The sequence below is a fragment of the Lathyrus oleraceus genome, chromosome 6 (genome assembly GCF_024323335.1).
Source record: "Lathyrus oleraceus cultivar Zhongwan6 chromosome 6, CAAS_Psat_ZW6_1.0, whole genome shotgun sequence".
Classification (NCBI taxonomy): Eukaryota; Viridiplantae; Streptophyta; class Magnoliopsida; order Fabales; family Fabaceae; genus Lathyrus; species Lathyrus oleraceus.
In genome coordinates, this window is record NC_066584.1 from 472,968,712 (window position 1) to 472,986,177 (window position 17,466).

General features: G+C 33.5%; 3 protein-coding genes across 3 annotated transcripts; all 3 read right to left on the reverse strand.

The window, feature by feature from the left end:
* Positions 1-7,510: 7,510 nt before the first annotated feature.
* On the reverse strand, positions 7,511-8,218 carry LOC127096320 (agamous-like MADS-box protein AGL62). Its single transcript, XM_051034905.1, has one exon. The coding sequence runs from the start codon at positions 8,216-8,218 to the stop codon at positions 7,511-7,513; it is 708 nt and encodes a 235-aa protein (XP_050890862.1).
* A 3,162-nt stretch (positions 8,219-11,380) lies between these two features.
* On the reverse strand, positions 11,381-12,088 carry LOC127096321 (agamous-like MADS-box protein AGL62). Its single transcript, XM_051034906.1, has one exon. It carries the CDS (start codon positions 12,086-12,088, stop codon positions 11,381-11,383), a length of 708 nt encoding a protein of 235 aa, XP_050890863.1.
* Positions 12,089-13,280: 1,192 nt separating this feature from the next.
* Positions 13,281-14,686, reverse strand: LOC127096874 (guanosine nucleotide diphosphate dissociation inhibitor 1). The gene is made up of 5 exons (XM_051035411.1): positions 14,429-14,686; positions 14,252-14,314; positions 14,073-14,156; positions 13,746-13,853; positions 13,281-13,648 (listed from the first exon to the last, which is right to left on the reverse strand). Exons 1-5 carry the CDS (start codon positions 14,513-14,515, stop codon positions 13,505-13,507), a joined length of 486 nt encoding a protein of 161 aa, XP_050891368.1. The 5' UTR covers positions 14,516-14,686; the 3' UTR covers positions 13,281-13,504.
* Between the last annotated feature and the right edge of the window lie 2,780 nt (positions 14,687-17,466).

Here is a 17,466-nt window from a genome sequence, read left to right on the forward strand (position 1 = left end):
GAGATCGCAATCTTCAGCACAACCTGGAAATAAACCAGCTTGCAATAAATTCTTCTTAACGACCAGGAGAGGAGATGCTAAATCAGCAACGTCAGTAACGTGAGAATTGTCGTCCACAACATTAACATTCTGGTCATGATTAGGCATAGGTGCTGTGATGACATTGGGGGTCGCCGGAGGATCAAATTCAATTTCTCCAGCGTCGATCATATCCTGAATCTTGTTCTTCAACAACCAGCAATCATTCGTATCATGCCCGGGGCTATCGGAGTGATAGGCACACCTGGCGTTGGGATTATAACGAGGAGAAGTAGTGTTGGGATTTGCAGGAGGGCCTCTGAGGGTAATCAAATTGGCCTTTAACATACTCTGCAGTGCTTGGGTTAAAGTCATATTGATCTTGGTAAACTGTCTTCTCGACCTGTCTTGTCTGTGTTGGAAGTTCTGAGATGGCGGTGCGGCAATTGTAACTGCCCCAACAGTATGGTCACGATTCTTCTTGTTATGCTTCCTCTCACTGTACACAGCATTTGATTCATTCTTTCCCTGATAGGACTTTTTGGTGCTTGCAGAAGTAGCTGCCTGTATCTTTCCACTTCGAATGCCGCTTTCAACCCGTTCACCTGTCAAGATAAGTTCAGTGAAACCTGACGAGGAACTTCCCAGTAGATGGATGTAGAATGGGCCAGTCAGTGTACCCATGAACATGTCCACTAACTCTCGATCAGTCATAGGGGGTTTGACTCTGCCAGCCAAATCTCTCCACTTTTGAGCATATTCTTTGAAACTTTCTTTAGAGCCCATAGTCATATTTTGTAGCTGTAGCCGAGTAGGCGCTAACTCAGAATTATACTGGTAGTGCTTGTAGAAAGTTGTTGCTAAATCAGTCCATGTGCGGATGTTAGAGCTCTCAAGCTGATAATACCACTCTAACTGTGTGCCAGACAGACTCTCTTGGAAGAAATGGATCCACAGTTTCTTATCAGTAGTGTGCGGCTGAATCTTTCTCACATAAGCCCTTAGATGCATCTGAGGACAAGAGGCACCATCATACTTAGTGAAAATGGGAACCTTGAATTTGCGGGGAATGACCACATCAGAGACCAGACCCAAGTTTTCGAAATCCAGACCGGGCACTTTCTGCCCCTCCATAGCTAGCATACGTTCTTCCAGCAACTTGTACTTATCATCCTTCGGAGAGTACTGTTCATGTTCATAATCTTCATCGTCGTCCTCAGAATTGACGAGATTAGGATTCTCATCTTCCGAATCATTCTCGGTCTCTTCTTCTGAATCCTTCGGAATTCTAATCTTGACTCCTGTAACCTGTCCCTTAAGCCTTCTCCCCGGGTTGATGTAACCCACAGGTTTCTGGTCCTTCTTCTTCTCCATCAAAAGAGCTTTCAGTTCTTCCTGCCCCTTAGATAAGCTCAGCATCATTTCCTGGAATTGAGCATTCTGGGCCTGGAGATCTTTGACAGTTTGTTCGAGAGCCATTGTTCAATCTGTTTGAATCTGCTGGAATCTGTTTGATAGGAAAATCGTGAGAACACTGATCCTTTAGAATACCTGTTATGCGATGCAATGCAATGTATGAAATGTTTTCAAGGACTTTCGGGATTTAACTTTGCATAAACTAACAAAAGAGCTTTTTTTTCTTTTCTCTTTTGTTTTTGCTTTTGTTTTTGTTTTTTCTGTTTTTTTTTTTTAGCAGAGTTAAATCCCTAAATCCTTGAAATGGTTAGTACAATGCCATGATGTTATAATGTTATGTTGTTATGATGTCATGTTGTTAGATAAATAACAAGCACAAGCAAGTCACACAACAATCATTCCTAGGTTTTAAGGCTTGCGTGAGTTCCATAGGTAAATACCCTCCCCACTGAAGTTTGGTTGGTTCAACCTGTCTTAGAATAGTAACCGGGTTCTAGAAGGATCTCAAATCATTGACCTTTCCTTAAGTCCACTTCAGTGCAACACCAAGTGGTTGACCGAAGCTTCCCTAAAGTCCAATCTCAAAGAGTGTAGTATCGAGTCTCAACCAACTCCAGTCGGAACCGAAGCCAGTTATCTCACTACTTTCTAATGGCCAGGATGAGTCAATTAGGGTTCTAAAGGTCTGGTTAATGCTTTTATGACACCACGCGAATGCCAAATATTTCCTCAACTAACATGAGGAACATCAGGACATCCAAAGTGCCACATTAACCGTAGCCATCATTTTGACCATTCCAGTATACGCCGGACAGTCGCGATGATCTCTTGCTACTTACCTAAGGTACACTAGATCCGGGTGTAGGATCTTTCACTCAAGCATAACATACCCAAGCAATCCCTTAAAAATAAATCAGACAAATTGAATAAGTGATCTTGTTTTTAAGGTAACCTCTCTTTTTAAGGGTCCCCAGCAGAGTCGCCAGTTCTGTCATACGGTGAACTGGACTTTTTGTGGTTTTAATCGCAATGTCGCGGTTAGCAAGAGTCGCCACCGACTTTTCTTTTATCCAATAAGGAAAGGTGGAAAAGAACAGGAAAAACCTTAATTTAGATTTTGGGTTCGGGAGGTACATTATACAAAGGGAAGGTGTTAGCACCCTTTGTATCCATGGTTATCCATGGGCTCTTAATTGCTCGATCACTTATATTATTTTTGTCTGAAAAAAAGTGTTTGTGAATTGTTTAGAAAAATTGTTTTGAAAAGAGAATTTAACTTTGTAATGATTCTTGTATGAATGTATACAAAGTGATTATCTCGTTTAGTTTTGAAAATTATTTAGAAAAATATAACTCGGTAATGATTCTAGTATGAATGTATACCAAGTGGTGATTTTCTGAAGGTATTTTGAAAGGTGTGAGGTGCAAAAAAAATGTTTTAAGTTGTGAGCAAGCAATTAAGAGTTATACCGACCCAAGGTCTTTACGGGCATTTCCTATCCTTATGAGGGTAAAACTGTCCTTATTATTGAGAAATAAGTAGTTTTATCCTTTGGATGTAAAAGGGTCATCGTAGGGTCATCGATTGGTCATTGAAGGCAACAGTTATGAGGGTACCTTAGCATTCGAAGGGACTATCATCATTTAACCGTAGGCAACATCGGAGGGTCATCGAGGGACAAAGTTGTATATTCGAAGGCAACATCCGAGGGACTATAATTTATTTTATGATGATTTAACCGAAGGGTCTTTGCTAAGGGTATCCCCACGTTCGCGGGACATGACCGTAATATCGTAATCGTAAGGCAACAAAGAGAGGTCCAAGATCACTTATTCAAAGGCAAAGTTTTACAATTAATTATATAATTAGGATGAAACTCCACATTAAAATTATTAAAAATAATATATTAAAAAATTAATACATTAGAAATTAATACATTAAAAAATTAATTTAGGGTGAAACTCCACAAGGGTATCCCACAAATAAAGTGGAATACCTAGCCAATAACCTTTTCCTGGGATATGTGAACCTTTACGAAACTCAAAAAAAAAGAAACATGTCAGAACACCAAATCAGGGTGCAATCGAAGATTACACCGGAGAAATATCACAACAATAAATAGGATAGGATGAATAATGCATGGCTATGATAAAACATAAAAAAAAAAACAGAATAGGCCACGGATTTTTGAATTTGAAAACAGCCCCACGTTAGGAACTTTGAATTTTATGGCATTTTATCACAGGAATAACATGATCAAACATTCAGGGTATTCATGCATATTTAAATTCCCATACGAAAGCAAATTATATATCAACATTTAATCATGATGCATTATATATGTAGATATGGCCAATTGAAAGTATAAACAATAGAGATACGCAAACCTGTTTGCCAATTCAAGGTTGAGGGGATTGACCACTTGTAGTATCGGAATAAGTTAGGCAACGGGAATTGGACGGCGATGGCTTCGGTGCAGATGGGCTGCCTTCAGGGTTTCTTTACTCTGAATTCTCCGGGTAGGCAGGGTTCCTATGCCAAAGTTTCTATCCGTCCTTCTCTGTTCTCTCTCTTTCTTTTTCCTCAAGGTTTTGTTCCAAGGAAACCTCAGAGTGTTTTGCTTCTCTTCCTTCTTTCTCCAGTGAATCTCCCAGTGTAAACTCCAAGTGTAACTCCAAGTGTAACTCCCCTACTGAAACTTCAGTATTTATAGACTAATTTCGTGGGTAATGGGCTTGGAATGAGGGAGACCCAAGTCCAAAATAATTTGTTATATTTTATTTATTTATTTTAATTATTTAATTAATTAATTAATTAATTAATTAAATTTTTTTTCTTCTTTTTTTTTCTTTTTTTTTTTCTTTTTTTTTTCGTTTTTTTTTTTTTCGTTTTTTTTTTTTTTTTTTTTTTTTTTTTTTTTTTTTTTTTAGGAAAAATGATGGGTAATTTTTGGGGTATGACAGAGAGCAAATGATTTATTGGCTATATCATAGAGACGGACTTTGAATTTAATAATAGTTTTATCCTCAAGCATCTTCAAGTTTTAAAATTTAGGGGTGAAGAGTTGAAGTCTGGACATCCAAACTTTGAAAGTTTCATCATGAGTTACTTTAAGAGTTTCCTATTCCTCTTTAGCACTAGTGAAGATGTTGAAGATGTTTTTGTCAACTCTATTGTAAATATCTTTAAGGACATAAAATTCCCAAGAGAAGTTTCATCTTCATCAGGTGTCCAATCCTTTTCAGGTTTCATAGACTCAGACTTATGAACTTCTATGATCATAGGAGGGGACCATCCACTACTGATAGTTTTCCAAATTTTTCTATCCATGGATTTAATAAAGGAAATCATGCGAGCCTTTAAGTAGTCATAACTAGTACCATCAAGAATTAGTGGATGATGAAAAATTCCTCATTCCTTGACATTGTCCATCATAAACAGAAAAAATTAGATACCCTAGAGCACACCCAACCAGAATAGAGTGTCTTCTCTAACGTCAATTGAAATTGTGTTTGATCAGTAGCAATATGTCACATACAATGTCGAAACAATATGCTAGACAATATGATTTGAATTAAGTAATGAACAATTAAATTTACAATAAATAAAAGACACAGGGAATTGATAACCCTGTTTGCTACAAAGTCCCATACGTCTGAAGGGGTGCAACCCAATGGACATGAAATTTACGAATTATAATGAGTCAATAGTACACAACGGTTTCATCTAATCTATCCCAATTAAGAGCCATTTTGCTAATACTACCGATCAATTTCAAATCGGGCTCCCAATGAATCTAAGATCCCTCAATTCCCCTAAAAAACTCTCCTAAGTGTTTGAAAGAATAAATTATTTAGGATGTGATAAATTTCACAAGCACGCACCAAAAAACATATATTTTCTAAGTAGAAAAGAATGACAATGATAGAGCTTTACACAAGAAACACAATATATCTTTTCTTGAAATTAATGTTGCGCTAGCTACACACAAATTGAATTTTTGTAAATCCATTATCAAACATGTGAGTGCATCGAACCAAATTGTGTCATGCACAAGGGGTCATGAAGTAATGTTTGACATGCGCATAATCAACATAGTCTTACATTGAAAAATCAAAACAATCTATAAGGTGAAATATAGAAGAAGAACTAGATGTATGGATATCTCATGCAATGGCTTTGAAGGAGATATTTATAGGTCAAGATGTCAAGTTGGGTGAACTAATTATAGATAAGGTCGTTCAAAGAAACCATGAAATAAACTGAACTGCCCGAACCAAACTAAATTGAAGTTAAAATAACCGAAACATTAAATTTGGCTAGTGAACCGAACCATATTGAACAAATAGTTATAGAACCAAACATATGGAAAGTAAACTGAACCGAACCTGAAACCGGACTGAACCAAAACTGAAAATGAAAAATATTAAAAGATCTATTTACAATTGAAACTGAATCGAATCGGTCAAAGAGAATCCAACTGATACAACCAAACAAAAACCGAACTGAATTAATTAAAACGAATTCAACCAAAGATCTCTTTACAACCTAATGAACATCTAAGGTTCATTTTTTTGATCCATGCAGATACATTTGAGTTTATAATAAGTAGAACAATATGATAATAATGTGCCTCCTCAAGACAATCCAATGTTGGGCCGTCTCTTGCTACAAATAGGTCCAAACGCATCACAAAGGATCCTGCACGTTATAAATATTATGTAAATTAATTTAAATAAATAATTATATGTAGTTATAACAGAAGGAATTGATAACCTTGTTTGCTACAAAATCTCCTACGTCTGGAGGGATGCAACCCAATGGACATGAAATTTCCTAATTATAATGAGTCAATAATACACAAGGGTTTCATCTAATCTATCCCAATTAAGTGTCATTTTACTAATACTACCGATCAATTTCAAACCGGGCTCCCAATGAATCTAAGATCCCCCAATTTCCCTCAAAAACTCTCCTAAGGGTTTCAAAGAATAAATTATTTAGGATGTGATAAATTTCACAAGGATGCACCAAAAAATATATCTTTTCTAAATAGAAAAGAATGACAATAATAGAGTTTTACACCAAAAAAACACAATACAAAACTCGACACAACAAAACTCTAAAATGGAGGGAGTATTCTCTTTGACGTGTGTTTGTTACAAGAAGAATGATCTCTTTATATAGAGATATCAATCTAGCCATAAATCCGAGAAATAAAAATAGGCCAAATCCAATGTGGGGTGAAACTCAATCTTTTAATCAAAGCAAATTCAATATTCAGGTAAACTTAATTTTTTAATCAAAGTGAATCCAGTCCTTAACTAAACTCAATCTTTTAATTAAAGCAAATTCAATCTTAAGGTAAAAACTCAATTTTTTAATCAAAGTGAATTCAGTCCTTAGCTAAACTCAATCTTTTAATCAAAGCAAATTCAATTAAATTTTTTTATATAATTTTTTTTAATAATTATTTGCCAATATAAATCTGAACATATGAAACATCTTACTTAACATTTTACCCATAAATATATGTGAACCAACCATAATAATAACATTGTTCGTCAAAATACATTTGTCTTAGAATTGTTGAACCAAAATATTATTTGAATAATAATAATCTCTAACTTTTGATTTTGATAATAACATGATGTAAGAGAATATTTTTATTGTTTAATGTCTGTTACATTTTTCTCTTCATTCATTCAAAACATGATTTGATATTATCAAGCTTTCAAAACTATAGATTAAATCTTTTAATTATTTTTATTTAAATTGTCAAATTTGGTCAATTATAAAAAGCATATATTTAATACTAACGAATTTTTCATAATATTTTTTAGCTGCACTTTATTATTAGCATTAAATCAATAAGTAAATTCAATAAGTAGAATTTCAATGGTAAACCTCTATCATTGATTTTTATCAAATTATACTCAGGGCGAATATCAATTTAAATCATAAAAAATATTGACTAATTAAAAATAACATAGAAGAGTTGAATAAAAAATACATTTAATATAGATCAATCACCATTCCCTGCAAATCTGAAAATTATATATTCCAATGCACATATTATAGAACCATATTGATAAAGTCATTGTGAGTCATCATCGATCCATCAAACATATGAGGTTGTAACATAGGATTTTGAAAATGTTGTGGTTGAAACATTTGAGGTTGTTGAGGATTTGGCTGATGATGGAGATAAAAGTTAGAAGATGAATCATTGCCAACAAAAGTTGGAAGAGTTTGACTAGGAGTGTCCTGAATTAAAACATTGTGAGCATGTTCAACAACAAGAATCTTAAGTTGTTCCAAAGCTTTCTTAAGTAATTCAAGTTGAGCCATATTCATTCGTTCGAATGGACAAGCCCACCAAAACTGAACTTCGACCGCCTTGCGAATACGACTTAGCTCATCACCAAGCTTCTTCTCGGCATCCAATGTGTTGTTGAGTTCAGTTAGTTGAGCATTAAGATCACGCACATTGGCATTGCGACGAGCCTCGATAAATTGCATTGTGTTATTGTTTTGGGGTGGGATCTGAGAAAGATACCGATCTATGATCGTATAAATATTGGGCTGACCAAAAGAAAATACTTTCTCGCTAGGTGAAAATACAACAAGAGCAATATCGATACCACAAAGGGTGCAAAGCTCACTAGCTTTCTTGAAGAGTCCACTACGACGCTTTGAGAAAGTCACTTGCAAATGACTCTCATTGCTCATCTTTTTCATCTCTATCTTTTGGCGACCCCGACCTTTCTTTCCGCTTGACATGGACGAAGTACGGAATGAGGTACGAGAAAATGAAAAAGAGTAAATGACTGAGTTTTTTTATTTCAACCTAAAAAATAACACATAAAAATAGTGTATGAAAGAGGCATTTTATAATCAAATTTTATGTGTATATATTCTAACTCAGCACTATGATTTGGTTTAGCATAGAATCCCACAATATCTTTTTCAAACGTCCCACCTTTTCATTACATTGAAAATTTACTAGATTAAGATATTTAACTAAATCTCTTTTAACAAATTTATATGGCAACAAAAATTCAATTTTAAAAAATGGCGCTCTTTTCCCAATTTAATTAAACAATTCAATTTGAATATTTTCAGAAATTTGCAATAATCTGTTCATCTTATTATCGTGTTTATTAAAAATCTAGCCATTAAGATTAAAAGACAGAGAATTGGGAGAATGGGATCAGACTATAAACAATTTTATGTATCTTTTCACTCTTTTATTGTAATTTTGTTTAAAAAACCAACTTGTGTCGTTTTTTTTCTTCAAATCTCACCATTGAATATTTTACTAGATTAAGAGATTCTATCAAATCTCTTTTTACAAACTTAAATGGAAAAGAAAATTAATTTCAAAAAAGGCACTCTTTTGTCAATTAGTATATATTTTAGCTTATTCAGCAACTTGTTGAGTATGTTTTAATGGAAAAATTTTAAGAAATTCTAATAATTTATTCTTGATATTATTTTATTTTTAAAAAAAATCAATATATTTCAAAATATTCTTTTGAATATGATTTTCGCGCATAAGTGATATGATAAATATTAATTGTTATCGGACTTTTAAAATAATTATTAATTAGAATTATAAAATAATTTTTTTGAATCATTTGTTAATAGCATAAAATTTAAGTTATTGTGATTTTTTATAAATGAATGCAAATAGTTTAATGTTTAAAATCAAACTAGGGGCTAAAGTTAATAAAGATCTGAATTTTTGTTTCTTTTCTGTTTTTATTAATATCTCACATGAGATTTGAGGAACAGAGAAGAAAAAATAATAATTCAAAAAGATCACAATTAAATTAATAATGAAAATATATAGAAAATAAAAATTAATTTTAAATATCATGATTATTTGTAGTTAAAATGTTTAATAAGTTTAACTATGATGGAATTATTATTATTATTATTATTATTATTATTGTTATTATTATTATTATTATTATTATTATTATTATTATTATTATTATTATTATTATTATTATTATTATTATTATTATTATTATTATTAGGTATGAGAACCATGGTTAACTTTTATAAGGTTATTGTCTAATATAAAGTTATTCAAAATAAAATTGTTAGTGGTAACACATAAATTATGATTATTTAATATAAAGTTATTCAAAATAAAATTGTTAGTGGTAACACATAAATTATGATTATTTTAAAATAAATAAAATAATTTTTTTATCATTTAAAATAAAAAATTCGAAGTAACCTTAAAGATAGATATTTAAGATACTAAAAAAAAGAGTTTTGATTTGTTGACCTTTTAAAAAATCTTTTTTAATGGTTCTTCAATATTCATTCATAACATTGGATTCCTTTAGTTCTATTGAAATTGATTATCGGATTTGTCATCAAGTACTATCTCAAAGGATAGCAAAGACTCCATCAATTCATAAAATTTCAATGTGGAGACATTTTGTGTTTCTTTAGAATATTTCTCACAAACTTTTCGTCTAACATTTTTCACCGAGAGCAAAAGAGTTATTGGGTATATCATGGAGACTGACATAGAATTCAATTATAATTCCACCCTCAAGCATCTTCAAGTTTTCAAATTTAGTGGTGAAGAATTGAAGTCCAGACATCCATACTTTGAAAGTTCTGTCATGAGCTACTTTAAGAGTTTCATATTCCTCTTTAGCACTAGTGCAGGTGTTGATGGTTCTGAAGATGTTTTTGTCAACTCTATTGTAAATATTATTAAGGGCATGAAATTCTCAAGAGAAGTTTCATCTTCATTAGGTGTCCAATCCTTTTCAGGTTTCTTAGATTCATACTCATCAACGACTATGATCATAGGACGAGACCATCCACTAATGATAGCTTTCAAGATTTTGATATCCATGGACTTAATAAAGGCAACCATGTAAGCCTTCTAGTAGTCATAACTAGTACCATCAAGAATTACTGGATGATTAAAAAGTCCTTCTTCCTTGGCATTGTCCATCTTAAACAGAAACTATTATATACCCTAGAGCGCACCCAACCAGAATAGAATGTCTACTCTAACATCGATTAAAATTGTGTTTGATCAGTTGCAATATGTCACATACAATGTCAAAACAATATGCTAGACAATATGATCTGAATTAAGTGATGAACAATTAAATTTACAATAAATAAAAGACACAAGGAATTGATAACCTTATTTGTTACAAAGTCACGGTGAAACCCAATGGACATGAAATTTACTAATTATAATGAGTCAATAGTACACAACGGTCTCGTCTAATCTCTCCCGATTAAGTGTCATTTTCCTAATATTACCAGTGAATTTCAACTCAGATTCTCCATGAATCTATGATATCTCACTTTCCCTCAAAAATTCTCATAAGTGTTCGCAAGAATAAATTATTTAGGATGTGATAAATTTCACAAATACACCTCAAAAATTAAATCTTTTCTAAATTGAAAAGAATGATAATAATAATAATAATAAAGTTTTACATAAGAAACACAATACAAAACTCTACGTGAAAATTTTCATAACATTTTTTTAAGTGCACTTATTTTTAACTTTGGGCAATTATAAGAAGCATATAATGAGGAAATTTTTCCATATAACTTTGGGCACTTCATTGTTCGCATTAAATCATAGAATTTCAACTATAAACCAATAAATCTATTGTTCAATTTTCAATTGTGGATGACTACTAAGTCTGTATTTCAAAACAAAATACAAGCATTACATCAGGAATATATTCTAGATTGAAATTGATAAAAATTGTCATTATACTTATGGCGAATAATAAATCAAATCATCAAAAACATTTACTAATTAAAAACAACATAGAATGGTTAAACATTTTTTTTTTATTATAGATCGATTATGACCACAAATTAAAAGATTAATTTTTATTTATTTCCCTGCAAATCTGAAAATTATATATTCTAATGCACATATTATAAAAGTATATTGATAAAGTCATCGTAAGTCATAATCGATCCTTCAAACAAATGAGGTTGCATCATAGGATTTTGAAAATGTTGTGGCTGGAACATTTGAGGTTGTTGATGATTTGGCTGATGATGGAGATAAAAATTAGAAGATGAATCATTGCCAACAAAATTTGGAAGAATTTGACTAGGAGTGCTCTGAATTAAAATCTTGTCAGCATGTTGAACAACAAGAATCTTAAGTTGCTCCAAACCTTTCTTTAATAATTCAAGTTGAGTTATACTCATTCGATCAAATGGACAAGCCCACCAAAACTGAGCTTCAACTGCCCTGCGAATACGACTTAGATCATCACCAAGCTTCTTCTCGGCATCCAATTTGTTGTTGAATTCTGTTAGTTGAGCATTAAGATTACGCACGTTGGTGCTGCGGCGAGCCTCAATAAATTGCAATGTGTTGTTATTTTGGGGTGGGATCTGAGAAAGATATCGATCTATGACGGTATAAATATTGGGATGACCAAAAGAATATACTTTCTCGCTAGGTGAAAATACAACAAGAGCAATATCTATACCGCAGAGGGTGCAAAGCTCACTAGCTTTCTTGAAGAGTCCGCTACGACGCTTTGAGAAAGTCACTTGCAAATGACTCTCGTTGCTCATCTTTTTCATCTCTATCTTTTGGCGACCTCGATCTTTCCTTCCGCTTGACATGGACGAAGTACAAAATGAGGTACGAGAAAAAGAAAAAAAATAGATGGTTAAGTTTTTTTTTCCAGCATAACAAATGACACATAGAAATAATGTATGAAGGAGGCATTTTATAATCAAATTTTATATGTATATATTCAAACTCGCACGATGATTTGGTTTAGAATACAATCCCACGAATATCTTTTTCAAAGGTCTCACTTTTTCATCACATTGAAAATTTACTAGACTAAGATATTTAACTAAATCTCTTTTAACAAACTTATATGGCAAAAAAAGTTCAATTTAAAAAAATGGCGCTCTTTTAACAATTTGATTCAACAATTCAATCGGAATATCTTTAAAAATTTGCAATAATTTATTCATCTTATTGTTGTGTTTATTAAAAAGCTAGCAACTTAGATTAAGAAAAAAGACATAGAATCGGGAGAATTGGGTGTGAAGGGGCACTACGCCAAAAAAGACCTATGAGAGCGCTTTTTTTGGCCTTTAAAAGCGCTTAAAAGCGCTGCCGTAGGTGGCGCTGCTATAGGTTTTAGCAGCGCTTTTTGTTTACTAAAAAGCGCTGCTAAAGGTTGTCAATAGAGAGCGCTTTTTAGTAAAAAGCGCTGCTAAAGGTGGTATATAGACAACCTTTAAGAGCGCTTTTTACTAAAAAGCGCTCTCTATTGACAACCTTTAGCAGCGCTTTTGAGTAAAAAGCGCTGTCTTTTCCTCTAGTAAAATAACAAAACGCTGCCTTCAGTTTAAGCCTACCATTTCAACCTGTAATATTTTTTGGGAATAATCCCATAAACCTGTAAATCAAGCCTCTCTAATTCAAGCATTTGGAGTCATAATTCAAGCATTTGTAATTTTTTAAACCAACACAAGCAAACCAACACAAGAATGAACACATTTGGAGTCATAATTCAAGCAAACCAACACAAGGATAGATAGGCACTGAACACATTTGGAGTCATAATTCAAGCATTTGTAATTTTTTAAAGCAAACCAACACAAGAATGAACACATTAATCTATCCATGAAATTAAAGATATCACTAAAATTATAAAGAACTATACACAAGTCTACCAATACATATCACAATATATAAATATCATGACATGCAAAATGAATTTGACAAGCAATTACATATTTTCATAAATATAATTGCCAACTTAAAGCAAAACGCCACACACTTTTAGAATTTGAATTCATGAATATGTATTTAATCTGTATATAAAACTGATAGAAGACATGCCCATACACTTGCATTTCACTATCGACTCTGTGACCAAAAAATTAAAGATGATACCATATCAAGTCAAAAGACATGGTAGTTATTTCAAAACCAATTTCCAACTGATTATGCAGAGTACTAAGGCAATACAAAGGGCACATATACATACGCTAACAGTTCCTTAGTAGTCACTCTTGTCAAGTCCAGCCCATCATGAGTTTTAGGATCACTCTCATTATAATCTTGAACATAAATGAAAAACTTGCGCGCACGCCGTTTTCAAATATCCCCATAAGTGGGGACTTCAAGGCCTCCATGTCATTTGAAGGTACCTTGTGAACCTATAAAAGAGGAATTTCCCAGCAGCAAAGCAATCAATACATCATAATACATCCAATGCAATCCATGTGAAAGAAGGGGAAAAAAACACAAATGTACCTTTGCTTTGTTAAAGACAAAACTTCCATCCACAGCTTTAAAATAGAGATACTTTGTCACATCAGTATGAATGAGAACCCTCACTAACATGCCATTAGCCATAATGAACTAGCCATCCAAAAATAATTTTTCATAAAATAAAAAAAAACAAAGGGTCAGAAATCAGAATATTGACAATCATATCATAAAACAAGTATGCATCTATTTTGTGCAGGTCATGAATTTATCATAAGAAGGTTTTAAAAATCGGCCTGCAATGGCGAAAAACAGTATTGGCAAGTGCCGATACTATACCGATATTCAACAAGTAAACGGAAAATGAATAACCTTAGGATTCATATCAATATTGTAGTCTTTGCTAGAACCCAAATGTGGAGGAGGCTTATCATCTCCTCTGAATTTCTTCCAAAGCTGAATCATCAAAAATAAAAAATATAAATCAAATCAAATCATAATTCATTTCAGAGTTAAAAAATTAGGATAAGAATATTTATATAAAAAAGAACCTGGATAAGATTGAGCGAGGTGGATTCTCCTCCGTAATAGTCATTTCTATCCATGTGAAGAACCTAAACATGAACGAATCAAACAAAATTCATCGATCGATTGGATCTATCAGTGAATCGATAACAGTAACAACGGAATAATAACAGAAAACTGAATGATGTGCGAAGTGTTGTTACCTTGAGGCCATCGACGGAGAGAAGACCACTGAGAATGCATTCCTTGAGACCAGTTCCCAAAACGATCACGTCGTACTCTTCATCCATTTTGTTGGATCTCCGATCGGAATGAAAAGGGGTTTAGGGTTTCGTGAAATCAGAAAAAGACAGAAGAAGAAATATGGATCTTGATTTGATTGTCAAACAGTCTAACGCAAACACTTTGCCTTCAGAGATTGCTTCTATTCGGTGGTGATGATGATGCTATGCAATTTAACGACAGTTTGGAACCTTTCTTTCTTTTATTTTATTTGTTTTTTATTTCTTTTCTTTTCTTTTTTTTATTTCCAGGGCAGCGAGAGCTTCGAACGAGAGAGAGTGAAAGAGGGATTTCTGAAAGTCAGGGATTTTGTAATATTAGATTTATTATAATTTTTATAAATGACCTATGAGAGCGCTTTTACCATGAAAGCGCTTTCATAGATGTGAGACTGAGACCTATAAGAGCGCTTTTACCTCAAAAGCGCTTTCATAAGTGTGAAACCCATGAGACCTATAAGAGCGCTTTTACCTTAAAAGCGCTTTCATAAGTGTGTGAGACTGAGACCTATAAGAGCGCTTTTACCTTACAAGCGCTTTCATAAGTGTGAAACCCATGAGACCTATAAGAGCGCTTTTACCTTAAAAGCGCTTTCATAAGTGTGAAACTCATAGATGTGAGACTGAGACCTATAAGAGCGCTTTTACCTTAAAAGCGCTTTCATAAGTGTGAAACCCATGAGACCTATAAGAGCGCTTTTACCTTAAAAGCGCTTTCATAAGTGTGAAACTCATAGATGTGAGACTGAGACCTATAAGAGCGCTTTTACCTTAAAAGCGCTTTCATAAGTGGAGACCTATAAGAGCGCTTTTATCTTAAAAGCGCTTTCTTTACATAGGCGAATTTTTTTTCAAGCTATTACAGCGCTTTTTTTAAAAAGCGCTTTCTTTTTGGTGCTGCCAAAAGCACTTTTTGGCGTAGTGGGGTCAGATTATAAACATTCTTTTATGTATATTTTCACTCTCATATTGTAATTTTGTTTAAAAAGCCAACTCATGTCTACTTTTTCTTCAAATCTCACCATTGAAATTTTTATTAGATTAAGAGATTCTACCAAATCTCTTTTTACAAACTTAAATGGAAAAGAAAATCAATTTCAAAAGAGGAACTCTTTTGTGATGTTTTTTTAAAATAACCAACTATTTCAATTTATTATTTCAAGTTTTTTACCGAGATAACTTTGTTTTATGCACACGTCTAAAGCATGCGTCAGTTGGAGTGACACATGCATTTTGTTATTGAGCATAAACGTCAATACCATTGGCGCATGCATGCAGTGAAGTCAATGCAATTAGCACATACTTACTATATATAATGTATATGCGTCATTGCATGCGCCGTGTATATATATATATATATATATATATATATATATATATATATATATATATATATATATATATATATATATATATATATATATATATATATATATATATATACTTATAAATAAATAAAATAATTAGGTAAATGAAAAATAATTATTAATATTATGATATAAAGTTAAAATACATAACAACTGACAAGAAAATTAATGACCCACCCGATTGAAACACCCCCATATTCCATATTTTGGTGCATTAGCCTGCCATCGAGGTCTCCCATGATTTCCCTGAGATGTTTGGGGTCTCTAAGTGCTGACATGATGCAACAATGGCCGGTGTGAAGGTTTGGTGGAAGGTCCAGTGGTATTTGATAAATTTGTCATCATTTCTCCCCAATATGAGGGGGTGTTTCCACCAACGGTGCTGCCGTAATTGAGTTCGGTGTCCATGTTGTCTTAGTTGAGTCGTTGTTGTTGAGTGGTTTATGGACAATATGGTTGCCCGAATTGGGATATTGAATCATTTTGGAAACGAAGCAATGGTTCCTGTGGTGTAATAAAGTCAAACAATGGTTGAGTGTTGTGGCGTTAGGATGTTTGGGTGTTCATAAATGGGGGGATATGACGGGATGAGGTTGAATCATATGAATCTTTTAGGTTATAGACAAATGTAGTTGCTGCGTATGGTTGTTGGTGGTTAGGGTTTAGTTCCTGGTTTTGAGTTTAGGTGTGTGACATGAATTGGTTGCGAATTTAGGTGTTTGATGGTTGGGTGTATATGGTAGGGTGATGGTGTGAGTTTGGTCATTGGGTTTGGGTGGGTTGACATTGTTCTTGTGTGGGGATTTTTTGTTGGCTGTTTGATGATGAAGCTCATTGGCGTGGATCAATCAAATACCTTGACTCAGACACAAACTGTGGCGTTGTAACCGACCTAAACCATGCCATATAATGTTGAGTTGGTCTAGGACCATGTATGATTGATTTGTTTAAGATGTGTTGTCGTCGATTCCTCTAATGACGATACATCTCTTTTGTGAAGCCTCTCCAATTGGAATAATCCCATTGGCCATCGACTCTTCGTTGATGTCAATCTTCCAAACACATCAGAGGTTCCAAAATTTGATGCTGCATGCCGAACTGTAGTTTTACACGGTCACTCTGGTCCATCTCCATAGTAGTGAACTGAATGATTGGTGTTTTTTCAGTAAACCTATTATACAAATTGATGGTACATGATTGTACGAGAAATATAAAGGAATGCTACTGATGGCAGTGACACAAGATGACAACAATAACATTTTTCTAATCGCCTTTGCACTAGTTGAAGGAGAGACTGCTAAGGGATGAAGTTTTTTCCTAAAAAATATCTGATTGCATGTTACTCCTCAGTCTAACTTATGTTTGATCTCAGACAGTCACCCTTCAATTATGAGTGCCTATAAAAACATTGATAATGATTGGCATGATCCTCCTTCGATGCATGTCTACTGCATTAGACATATCGCTCAAAATTTAATGTGGGGGATCAAAGAAAAAACATTGCGGAAGAAGTTTGTCAACGCAGGGTATGCATTAACAGAACCTTTTTTCAAGCACTACCGCGAAGACATCAGATTGTCAAACACAAATGCA